At 41.8% G+C, this 13,472-nt stretch overlaps 1 protein-coding gene across 1 annotated transcript in view; it reads left to right on the plus strand.

Moving 5' to 3' along the window:
- Positions 1 to 13,472, plus strand: part of LOC311100292 (DENN domain-containing protein 1A-like) — a 243,674-nt gene that overhangs the window by 208,016 nt on the left and 22,186 nt on the right. The window contains exons 14-15 of the mRNA XM_084141154.1: positions 12,878 to 12,979; positions 13,186 to 13,273. Of these exons, the coding sequence (XP_083997280.1) occupies positions 12,878 to 12,979; positions 13,186 to 13,273 (190 nt within the window). The remainder of the gene's footprint in view (positions 1 to 12,877; positions 12,980 to 13,185; positions 13,274 to 13,472) is intronic.

Here is a 13,472-nt window from a genome sequence, read left to right on the forward strand (position 1 = left end):
TGCACATGTGTGCACACAACCCCCCCCCCCCCCACACACACACAGACACAGACACACAGACAGTTCATGAAGGGTGGTGTGTGTGTCCTTCTCGTCTTCTCTGTCCGGGGGTCCGGGCCTCTCATCTCTAGAGTAATGATGTGATCTCCACAGAACTATTAGAGGACGGCAAGCAGCCGTTTTAATGTGCTACTGTCCTGCTGGCCAGGTGGTCACACATACATACATACATACACACACACACACACGTAATGTGGACAAAATAGGTGCATGCAGGTTACACCCTCATTTGAATAATGAGGGCACATTAAGGATCCAGCTTTTAGCTTTTACCTGGACTGAAAAGTGTGTGTGCACACGTGTGTACTCTGTTACAGAGCATACGGAGGGCGGCCCGTGCATGCATGTGTGCCCACGTACGTGTGTGCGCATATACGTGCATTTATGTGTGAGTTTGGTTTGCATACTTACCCTTATGCTCTATGAATGTTTGTGCTTGCGTGCTATTGTACAGCCGTGTCATCCTAATGCTCAGTAACAGTGGCAGGCATCGTCCAAACGTGTTGAGTGAATATGTGACCGACCGGCTCAATTCGGTCTTATGTAGCAATATTTGAAATTGTGTTTTTTACATTGGATAAAAGTAGTAACTCAGAGCTAGAAAATTGTATACCATACACTACAGTTGAGGAACAATGGGTAAGTAATTCTGCTTTGAAAGTTGATAAACTTGTAACCTCACTTTTGAGAAAATGGCCCTTGAATGTTTTGGTAAACCTACTGGAGAGCTCTTCTTTGTCTACACCCATTCAGCATCGTTCACACCCTCTTAAGCCTTAGCCCCACCCATCTCTTTAAGGATTCACATGTGAGGCCATGTACTAAACAACCAAATATTTCAAAACTAAAGGCTGGGTTATACTATGTCTATCGACAGTTGTCGCAGTGAACATTCTATTGTCGTCAGACATCAAACTTGTCGTCGTTATTAAAAAGTATAAACACAAAAACTACAGGCTGCATGACATCAGCAGCCTGGTGGTCCAAAATAGCATAACTAGTGTATTTCAACACCAATAAACCCACCTGTTTTAAAAATGAATTTAGTATATGTCAATCTAGCAAACCAAGCAACTAAAAGCAACTTTCTAAACAATGTTTTGGTTCATTTCTAGCTTGTTAGCTAGCTAGCTAATGTTAAATTAGCTGGCTAGCCAGTTCAAATAATGACCATATCATATAGCTGACAACGTCTTCACTTTAGCTCATTTGTCTTCATTATTACAGGAAAATAAACTCACAACAAGATCATTGGTTACAAGTTAATGGCGAGCCAATTACAGAAAACAGCTTACGGTTGTGAGTGTGACAAAATAAAAGCAGGTCATTCTACCGGAGAACTTTAGAACTTGGACACTGTCTCGTTGGCCTAACGTTATTTTGACTTTGGTGCAGGTCATGTTCTTCAGATTACCGTCTTTGGTAAACACATACTATATCAAATAAAATGAAAGTTTATTTGTCACATGCACAGGATACAGAAGGTGTAGTGAAATGGTTACTTGCATAGTGGAGTCTTTTGTTTAGACATATAGCTAGCTAGCTAAACAATTAACCATAATCCCAACTCATAACGTTACTACCCTGCATGAATCTGCAGGTAGCTAAACAACCAGGTTCAATGTTAACTAGCTAATATTAGGCTATACTAGCAATGCAAATGGCTCTGAGATATGAATAATATTACTACACAGATCATACAGGTAACGTTAGCTAGCGAGCCAGCCAGCTAACGTTAGCTATCTAGCTAACAGTAAGCTTTAACTTGAAATGAAAACTACTTTAGAAACGTATAATATCTGAAAATGTAGCTAGATAGACTCTCTTCTTTCGCTCTGTCATGGATGCCATCGTTGCCCTTAGTTTGAAGATGTAATCCGGAGACAGGTGTTTTATACAACAGCCTTCTGTGTGTTCTTTTTTTGACTCCCTCTGCATATTTGCAATCAAACACCAGACTTTTCTCCCTCTCCTTAGCTATCATACACTAATTCCACTGGGCATTCCACTGATTTCAAAAGTCGGTCCTCCAGAAAGTGGAGAGCAACATTTTTGCAGTTCTACTACATGATATCTTTCAAAAAAGCAGCGTTAGAAAGGATTATCTACACATACTGACCAGCTCATGTTATAGACAGAAGCGTGCTACATGGCAGACCAATCCGAATGTCCAGCCCATCCATTATCTCAGCCAATCATGGCTAGCGGGAAAGTTCCTGTCTTTTTCCGTGGCTAAACAAACTAGGCTCATAATTTAACCATTTTATTTGTATTTACAGATAGCATACAAGTGTGTTATTAAGGCCCATGAAAGTTCACATGTTCCAGATGGCATTTCTGCCAAACAACGCATTTATATAAATAAATAAAAGTAAAAAATTCAAATGGCTCTCCTGTGAAGTAGGGACGCGTAACATACTTCCTGAAACGAGTCACATATGCTCCTCTCAGGCCCTGGAAAAACGCTTCCCTCACTGTAGACAAGTCATCCTCTCCTCGGGCTCTAGTTTGCAGTTTAGCCTCCTGGACACAAGACATAGTCGAACGTGGATGATGATTGAGTCACGGTGAGGTATGTGTGTGTGTCTCTGTGTGTGTAAGTCCATTCTAGGTGTGTGTGCGTGTGCATGCGTAATTGTGTATTGATAGCATGATACGATCGGAGAGGGGGGAGAGAGAAGCAAATGTGAGAGAGAGAAGATGGGTAGAGATGGGAGAGACAAAAAACAAGCTTGTAAGCATAACAGTGAATTGTTTTTGTTACGTTACAGCCTTATTCTAAAATGGATTAAATAGTTTTGTTTTTTTCCTTATTAATATACACACGATACCCCATAATGACAAAGTAAAAACAGGTTAAAATAAATTAAAAAAAAAAAATAATCACATTTACGTAAGTACTCAGACCCTTTATTCAGTACTTTGTTAAAGCACCTTTGGCAACGATTACAGCCTTGAGTCTTCTTGGGTATGACGCTACAAGCTTGGCACACCTGTATTTGGGGAGTTTCTCCCGTTATTCTCTGCAGATCCTCTCAAGCTCTGTCAGGTTGGATGGGGAGCGTCGCTGCACAGCTATTTCCAGGTCTCTCCAGAGATGTTCGATGGGGTAAAGTCCGGACTCTGGCTGGGCTACTCATGGACATTCAGAGACTTTTCCTGAAGCCACTGCTGTGTTGTCTTTGCTGTGTGCTTAGTGTCATTGTCCTTAGCGTCATACCTTCGCCCCAGTATGAGGTCCTGAGCGCTCTGGAGCAGGTTTTCATCAAGGATCTCTCTGTACTTTACTCCGTTCATCTTTCCCTCGATCCTGACTAGGCTCCCAGTCCCTGCTGCTGAAAAACATCCCCACAGCATGATGCTGCCACCACCATGCTTCACCGTAGGGATGGTGCCAGGTTTCCTCCAGATGTGACGCTTGGCGTTCAGGCCAAAGAGTTCAATCTTGCTTTCATCAGACCAGAGAATCTTGTTTCTCATGGACTGAGAGTCCTTTAGGTGCCTTTCGGGAAACTCTAAGTGGGCTGTCATGTGCCTTTTACTGAGGAGTGGCTTCCATCTGGCCACTCTACCCTAAAGGACTGATTGGTGGAATGCTGCAGAGATGGTTGTCCTTCTGGAAGGTTCTCCCATCTCCACAGAGGAACTCTGGAGCTCTGTCAGAATGACCATCGGGTTCTTGACCAAGGCCCTTCTCCCCCGATTGCTCAGTATGACATGGCGGCCAGCTTTAGGAAGAGTCTGAGTGGTTCCAAACTTCTTCCATTTAAGAATGATGGAGGCCACTGTGTTCTTGGGGACCTTCAATGCTGCAGACATTTTTTGGTAGATCCCTTCCCCAGATCTGTGTCTCAAGACAATCCTGTCTCGGAGCTCTACGGACAATTCCTTCGACCTCATGACTTGGTTTTTGCTCTGACATGCACTGTCAACTGTGGGACCTTATGTAGACAGGTGTGTGCCTTTCCAAATCATGCCCAATCAATTGAATTTACCACAGGTGGATTCCAATCAAGTTGTAGAAACATCTCAAGAATGATCAATGGAAACAGGATGCACCTGAGCTCAATTTCGAGTCTCATAGCAAAGGGTCTGAATACTTATGTATATAAGATATTTCTGTTTTAAAATTTTAATACATTTGCAAAAATTATTAAATAACAGTTTTTGCTTTGTCATTATGGGGTATTTTCTCTATATTTATGAGGATTTTCATTTTATTTAATCAATTTTAGAATAAGGCCGTAACATAACAAATTATGGAAAAAGTCAAGGGGTCTGAATACTTTCTGAATGCACTGTATACTCTTTTCAACGTACCCATCACATATATTAGCAATATCGGGCATGGGTATGGGTAGGGCTTAAAATTCATGCCTGTGCACGGCTCTACAGGGAGCGTTAAGCTAAGAGTGTGTAGTTCACGGGTTCTCAAAGTGGAGTACGAGGTACTGCAGGGCAGTAGCCAGATCTCAAATGATATACACTGAACAAAAATATAAACGCAACATGTAATGTGTTGGTTCCATGTTTCATGAGATGAAATAAAAGATCCCAGAAATGTTCCATACGCACACAAAGCTTATATTTGTCAAGTTTTGTGCACAAATTTGTGTTAATCCCTGTTAGTGAGCATTTCTCATTTGGCAAGATAAACCATCCACCTGACAGGTGTGGCATATCAAAAGCTGATTAAATAGCATGATCATTACACAGGTTCACCTTGTGCTGGGGACGATAAAAGGCCACTCTAAATGGAGCCGTTTTGTCACACAACACAATGCCACAGATGTCTCAAGTTTTGAAGGAGCGTGCAGTTGGCATGCTGACTGCAGGAATGTTCATTTCTCTACCAATGTTGTTTTATTGAATTTGGCAGTACTTCCAACTGGCCTCACAACTGCAGACCATGTGTAACCACTCCAGCCCAGGACCTCCTGATCCGACTTCTTCACCTGCGGGATCGTCTGAGACCAGCCACCCAGACAGCTGATGAAAATGTGGGTTTGCACAACTGAATAATTTCTTCAAACTGTCACAAAACTTCTCAGGGAAGCTCATCTGCGTGCTAGTCCTCCTCACCAGGGTCTTGACCTGACTGCAGTTCGGCGTCGTAACCTACTTCAGTGGGCAAAAGCTCCCCTTCGATGGCCACTGGCATGCTGGAGAAGTGTACTCTTCACGGATGAATCCCAGTTTCAACTGTACTGGGCAGATGGCAGATGTCTCAGGTTTTGAGGGAACGTGCAATTGGCATGCTGACTGCAGTAATGTCCACCAGAGCTGTTGCCAGAGAGTTGAATGTACATTTCTTACCATAAGCCGCCTCCAACGTCTTTTTAGAGAATTTGGCAGTACGTCCAACCGTCCTCACAACCGCAGATCATGTGTAACCACGCCAGCCCAGGACCTCCACATCTGACTTCGTCACCTGCGGGATCTTCTGAGACCAGCCACCCGGACAGCTGATGAAACTGTGGGTTTGCACAACTGAAGAATTTCTGCACAAACTGTCAAAAACCGTCTCAGGGAAGCTCATCTGCATGCTAGTCCTCCTCACCAGGGTCTTGACCTGAATGCAGTTCGGTTGAATGTTAATTTCTTACCATAAGCTGCCTCCAATGTCTTTTTAGAGAATTTGGCAGTACGTCCAACCGGCCTCACAACCGCAGACCATGTGTATTGCGTCGTGTGGGCGAGCGGTTTGCTGATGTCAACGTTGTGAACAGAGTTCCCCATGGTGGAGGTAGGGTTATGGTATGGGCGGGCATAAGCTACGGACAATGAACACAATAGCATTTTATCAATGCCAGTTATATATGCTAATCAATTTATAAAAAATTTTGACATGCGTTATTCTGGATTTTGTTGTTGTTATTCTGTCTCTCACTGTTGAAATAAACCTACCACTAAAATTATAGACTGATAATTCCTTTGCTCAAAATGGCCAGAAACAAATAACTTTCTTCTGAAACTCGTCAGTCTATTCTTGTTCTGAGAAATGAAGGCTATTCCATGCGAGAAATTGCCAAGAAACTGAAGATCTCGTACAACGCTGTGTACTACTCCCTTCACAGAACTGCGCAAACTGGTTCTAACCAGAATAGAAAGAGGAGTGGGAGACCCCGGTGCACAACTGAGCAAGAGGACAAATACATTGGAGTGTCTAGTTTGAGAAACAGACGCCTCACAGGTCCTCTGGCAGCTTCATTAAATAGTACCAGGGAAGAAAAAAAAACACCAGTCTCATCGTCAACAGGTGAAGAGGCGACTCCGGGATGCTGACCTTCTAGGCAGAGTTGCAAAGAAAAAGCCATATCTCAGACTGCCCATCTTAATCTTTTCTTTTTATTTGCCAGTCTGAGATATGGCTTTTTCTTAGCAAATTCCAGGGTTTTTCTTTATGTTTACTATTTTCTACATTGTAGAATAATAGTGAAGACATCAAAACTATGAAATAACACACATGGAATCATGTAGTAACCAAAAAAGTGTTCAACAAATGAAAATATATTTTATATTTGAGATTCTTCAAAGTAGCCACCCTTTGCCTTGATGAACCCTTAAATGAGTAGGTGTTCTAAAACTTTTTTTTCACAACCCTGCCAAGCCGCACTGCTTCTTGACACACTGCTCGCTTAATCCGGAAGACAGCCGCACCAATGTGTCGGAGGATACACTGTACAACTGGCGACCGAAGTCAGCGTGCATGCACCCGGGCCACCACAAGGAGTCGCTAGAGCTTGATGGGTCAAGGACATCCTGTCCTGCCAAACCCTAAATCCTCCCCTAACCCAGACGACACTGGGCCAATTGTGCGCCGCCTCATGGGTCTCCCGGTCGCGTCCGGCTGCGACACAGCCTGGGATCGAACCCGGGTCTGTAGTGACGCCTCTAGCACTGCGATGCAGTGCCTTAGACTGCTGCGCCACTCGGGAGGCCCATCTATGGCAATTGTAATGCACAAGAGATTCCAATGATGAGATCCTGTGGCCCATTGTCGTGCCATTCATCCGCTGCCATCACCTGTTTCAGCATGATAATGCACGGCCCCATGTCGCAAGGATCTGTACACATTTCCTGGAAGCTGAAAATGTCCCAGTGCTTCCATGGTGCATAGTCACCAGACATGGCCTGCATACTCACCATTGAGCATGTTTGGGATGCTCTGGATCGACGTGTATGACAGCGTGTTCCAGTTCCCGCCAATATCCAGCAACTTCGCACAGCCATTGAAGAGGAGTGGGACAACATTACATAGTCCAAAATCAACAGCCTGATCAATTCTATGTGAATGAGATGTGTCGTACTGCATGAGGCAAATGGTGGTCACACCAGACACTGACTGGTTTTCTCATCTACTCCCCTACCTTTTTATTAAGGTATCTGTGACCAACAGATGCATATCTGTATTCCCAGTAATGTGAAATCCATAGATTAGTGCCTAATTTATTTATTTCAATTGACTGATTTCCTTATATGAACTGTTACTCAGTAAAATCTTAGAAATTGTTGCGTGTTGCGTTTATATTTTTGTTCAGTATATGTCTTTTTAAAAAATCTATTTTTTCACATTTCATTTTTGTTAAAATGTATATTACTAACAAAAGTACATTAAACTAATTTTCGCCAAGGGATCCGTGCAATAAGTTTAGCGGGTGTAATACAATACACTGTACACCAATTCTACATTTTTCAACTCAATATTTCTTGTATTCTCCATTTTGTTTTTGTAGATAACACATTGTCGAATGAGTAGATCACTACATCAGTGAATTGATAACATCATAACACAGAACAGTAAATAAAAGGACATTAATTCTCTACCCATTTAACAAACATTTTCCTTTTCAAAAACATTACAGGCTACATAGACAGGCTCCTGGATCTACTCTTCAACGAGGTCACCCTTGATCCAGCGTCATATGCGGGGAAGCTGTGCAAGCTGTCCATCCCAGGACCCGTCTGCCCAATATGAGAGGCCTGACAAGGAGGAGGCCATAGCTGGATTTGTCTTCCGCTTCAATCTTGGGGGTGACTGAAGCCAAGTGGGTGACTGAAGCCTGCTTGATTGAAGTGGCGTACATGGGTACCGCTCCTCTCCCGCTCCCCTCCCCATCAATCTCTGTAGTTGGTTGCATTTCCTAAAGGCAAAGTAAATTCACATTTTCATGATATCACATTTTGATGCTTTGTACAGTTTTTTTTCAAGCATTCGGACGGGAGATGAGTGTTACAAATTGTACGAATCAATGGGATGCCTACATTAGACTTATCGCTCTAATTTATTTTGTATATCAAATGTCTCACCATTATTTCTCATCTTTCTTTCTCATGAGTGTTCATGTTGATCAATATTTTGGCTATGCTGGCCTATTGTAAATTATCAAATAAACATTTGATCAATACATACAATTCTGAACATATAATTTATAATGCTAATGCAGAGGCACCAATAAATTGTCCAGTACACTTATTGTATGCTGTACATTCCCTTATGTTTAAGCTTCTACGGTGACTCAGGCTTTACTAATTATTGTGAAGAATTGTATCAGTGAACTGTATTCTGTAATTAGTTACAAAACAATGGAAATGCAATTGTGTATTTCTGCTGTTTGTCAGTTATCCAACAGTCCATGATCAGCTTTGTTGACCATGAGAGCATTTTGCAGAGAAAATGGGTTGAGGCATACTATTTAGTCTCAGAATGACATGTGGCTGATTGTTTACCTGGTCATCAATGACATGTGGCCCATTGTTTACCTTGTTACCTGGCAATGACCACAAGGGAGTTTCAAAGAGCTGTCAGTGAAGTCGAGCTCATGAATATAAGCTCCCCACCCACTCAGCCTGTTCTTTCAGGCTTCCTGATAGTTAGAGAGAAAAGGTAAATTTCTTCAATTCTGAGCATTTTAATAGCGTACAAATATTATGGGTGATGTTTGTGACTCGTTTCAGGAAACTAGGCGTATGTCGTGTCACTACTTCACAGGTTAGACTTTGAACGTAAACTTTTTTTTATATGAAAATGTGTTTTTTGGCAGAAATGCCTTCTAGAACATGTGAACTTTCATGTGCCTTAATAACAAACTTGTATGCCATCTGTAAATACAAATACAATTGTTAAATTACGAGCCAAGTTGGTTTAGCCACAGAAAAAGACAGCAACCTTCCCGCTAGCCATGATTGGCTGAGATAATGAGTGGGCTGGACATGCCGAGAGATAAGTTCGGATTGGTCTGCCATGTAGCATGCTTCTGTCTATAATATGAGCTGGTCAGTATGTGTAGGTAATCCCTTCTAACACAGTTTTTTAAAAAGATATCACGTAGTAGAACTGCATAAGTGTTGCTCTCCACTTTCTGGAGGACCGACTTTTGAAATCAGTGGAATTAGAGTATGAAAGCTAAGGAGATGGAGAAAATGCTGGTGTTTGATTGCAAATATGCAGACGGAGTCAAAAAGAGAACACACAGAAGGCTGTTATATAAAACACCTGTATCCAGATTACATCTTCAAACTAAGGGCAACCATTGCATCCATGACAGAGCGGGAGAAGCATCCATCCATTTATGCGGGTAAGAGAGTCTAGCTAGCTACATTTTCAGATATGACATGTTTCTAATTTTGTCAGAAAATTGTTTTCATTTCAAGTTAAAGTATACTGTTAGCTAGCTAGCTAACGTTAGCTGGCTGGCTAGCTAGCTAACTTTACGTGTATGATCTGTGTAGTAATATTATTCGTATTTCAGAGCCATTTGCATTGCTAGTTATAGCCGAATGTTAGCCAGCTAACATTGAACCTGGTTGGTTAGCTACCTGCAGATTCATACAGGGTAGTAACGTTATGAGTTGGGATTATGGTTCATTGTTTAGCTAGCTAGCTACATGTCTAAACAAAAGACTCCACTATGCAAGTAACTATTTCAATAGGATGTTTATGATGTCACTGCGACAACTGTCGATAGACGTAGCTAGTAAATTCGCTTTGGTTATCTACTCCGATTTCAGAGCACTCTCGTCTGAGTGTGCCAGAGCGCAGAATAACTGACAAATTTACGAACGCTCAACACCTTTTGAATATGGCCGGTGTCAGTAAATGTTGGCAAAAAAGCGTAGTTACATTTATGCCAGCAACACAGTTGCAGTCACCAACGCTCTGGATAACATAAAAACAGCATAACCAGCTCTGCTAGGGTGAGTAAAATGGTCACAGTGAGCTGCTCTCTCATTTGTGTCTGGAAGTAGCTAGCCAACGTTAGCCAGTTAGCTTGGGTGCTTGACTGCTGTTATCTCAGAATGCACGGATCAACCCAGCTTTTCGTACAGAGCGTCCAGTGTGCGCTCTGAACGCTCCGAGAGCGAAACACTCTGAATTTATGAACGGCCAATCTGACAACGCTCTCCAGATAAAATGTACGAACACACCCGTAGTATAAACCAGCCTTTAGTCTTGAAATATTTGGTTGTTTAGTACATAGCCTCACATGTGAATCCTTAAAGAGATGGGTGGGGCTAAAACTTAAGAGGGTGTGAACGATGCTGAATGGGTGTAGACAAAGAAGAGCTCTCCAGTAGGTTTACCAAAACATTCAAGGGCCATTTTCTCAAAAGTGAGGTTACAAGTTTATCAACTTTCAAAGCAGAATTACTTTCCCATTGTTCCTCAACTGTAGTGTATGATATACCATTTTCTAGCTCTGAGTTACTACTTTTATCCAATGTAAAAAACACAATTTCAAGTTTTGCCACATAAGACCAACGAATCGAACCGGTCGGTCACATTATCGGTCATTCAAAGTATATTTTTACTTGGGAAATAGGATTACTGTGCGGGACTTAAAAAAATAAATAATCTAACTTGTATCTTAAACAGACCTTTTGAAAAATGCTTGCTGTTTCCTCATTGAGGATGATGTCATTCTCCTGAGGAGGATGAGCTGGCCAATCAGCGGTCTACTCACGCAAATATTTTTAATGACCAGTATACGGCCTCACTATTCTGTTGTTGGGGTATGCCCACACCATTTCAATACAGAAAAGTTGCTTTTTAACATACTATTTCATGCGTATCGTGATTAATTATGTGAAATATTTCATAGAAATCTGGAAACACTGGACATTTACCTTTAAAATTGCAAGGTCTACTCTCTGCCTCAAGGCAAAATGTGTAGAATTGCAGTATATTATCTTTAAAGATGCAACAACAAAACATTTCTCTGTCCCATGACAAAATGTGTAGAATTGCAGGAAATTATTTTTTCACTCCAATGCCGAGATGTGGGCCTTTGAAATGTTCCTTCCCAGGGCCCGATACTTGGTTTGTCCGGCCATGCGCTGCCGAAGTCATGGTAAAACTCTTTCTATGCTATTTTTATCTCACTCGTGTTGTGTTGTTTGCTATCACAAAAGTGGAGAACCCCTGGTCTAGCACCTCTCCTGCTGTCTGTTGCCTTACACAGCACTGCCATCTAGAGGTGAAAATAGGTTTTCATGCTCTACCACTAAATAAAGGACACTATCTTTATTACATTTACTGTAGTTTTGTTTCCAATTCAGCTTATTTGATCAAAAGTTTTTCTCAACTTTTATAAATAGAAGTCAAGATCACTTCATAGTAGTTGATTGAAAGAGAAACAACATGTTATATCTCTTTATCTCTTGATATCTCTTGATATACTATGTTAGAAAACATCTTCCTACATTTGGAAATGCTAAATCTTCTATGTTTGACGGATGCAAAAAAATGTGTCCCACCTGATATCTTGTCTATATGACGCTTTTCAATCGGTTAGCACACCTTCTACAGATGCCATTAAGACAAAATGAGTGGAAGAGCTAGACACTGACATTTCTGTAGCAGACTGGGAAGATAGCTTGGAGTATATCCACACCTGCTCCATTAACTCCAGACATCGTCTCATACAATTCAAGATGTCACACAGATTACACTATTCCAAAACTAAGCTGCATAGGATATTTCCTGATACCTCCCCTATGTGTGATAAATGGCATGCTGCGGAGGGTACACTACTCCACTGCTTTGCCCTATGCTCTAACTTGTATGGTTATTGGTGTGGAATTTTTAGGATCCTCTCTGAAGTTCTGGAGACTTTAATTGACCCAGACCCGCTTCTGATCATCCTGGGAGTGTCAGAAACCCTAAACAGATTAACCAACCCCCCAAAACAACTCACCTCTCACGGTCTCATTTCTTCAAAAAAAATTATCTTGTTGTTTTGGAAAAGGAAGGAAGTTCCCTCTACCAAATTATAGCTCAGCGATTTGGCAAATCTGGCAACCTCTCCTCTCTTATTTGGACCATTCGGCACTGTGAATTTGTACATTTCAATACACTCTCACTTGTGATATTTTAATCTACCATTGGGCGGCATGTGCTTCCCCCTTTACCCGAGCAGTGGGGGGGAGGGGGTGGTGGGGTTGATGGATGATGAAGGGGGGGTTGATGGAGGGATTGATATGGGGGGTGACATCTGCCCTCCCCTTTCTGTTTACCTGTCCTTGTTCTGTATGTCTTATTTTGTATTATTAATTTTTTACCTATAACTCTGGGTCTTTTTGTATCTGTCTGCTCTTTTATGTTTATATAAGAATTGCATACTTGTCTTTCCTACAAAGTACCTATACACCATTCTTGTGTGTGTTCAATAAAACATATTTGAGCAAGATATCTCTTGATATGTCAAACACGTACTTTAGAAATGGTAATTGTAAAAATACATTGAATGGCAAACCAAATCCAGGATGTCACTAGATCTACTTCCTGCTGATTGGTCCAAGTTTTTTGTACCATCAGGGAGAGCCAATCACGTTCAGTGAGGAGGTCTTTGTGACCCACCGCTCCAGTGCCATGAGACAGTTCCTGCAGAACGCCATCCAGCTACAGCTCTTCAAACAGGTACACACACACACACACACAATAACAGGTACACACACACATACACACACAATAACAGGTACACACACACACACACACACAATAACAGGTACACACACACATAGTAATTGTGACACAACAGAATAAGTTAATCACATTTGCCTACATGAATCAATGAAAGAAACATTCCATGTATAACTGGGATAAACCTTTCTCCCTCTCTGTAGTTCATCGATGGCCGCTTGGAACTTCTGAACGCCGGTGAGGGCTTCAGGGATGTTTTTGAGGATGAGATCAACATGGGAGAGTATGCAGGTGTGTGCAGCACACATTGAATACAACCATATAAAACATTTCTACTAGGTCATTTCACTAGGTCTCAAAGCACATTTACTTTATCTTTGGGGACTGGCAGACATTTGGTGTGCCACAATGCATGCTTACCACAAACCACTGTCGTGTTCAATAGGCAAGAAACAGTAGGCAGCATTTTGAAACGGAGGTAGGCTGCTAC

Source organism: Coregonus lavaretus, assembly GCF_964263955.1.
Source record: "Coregonus lavaretus genome assembly, chromosome: 24".
Classification (NCBI taxonomy): domain Eukaryota; kingdom Metazoa; phylum Chordata; class Actinopteri; order Salmoniformes; family Salmonidae; genus Coregonus; species Coregonus lavaretus.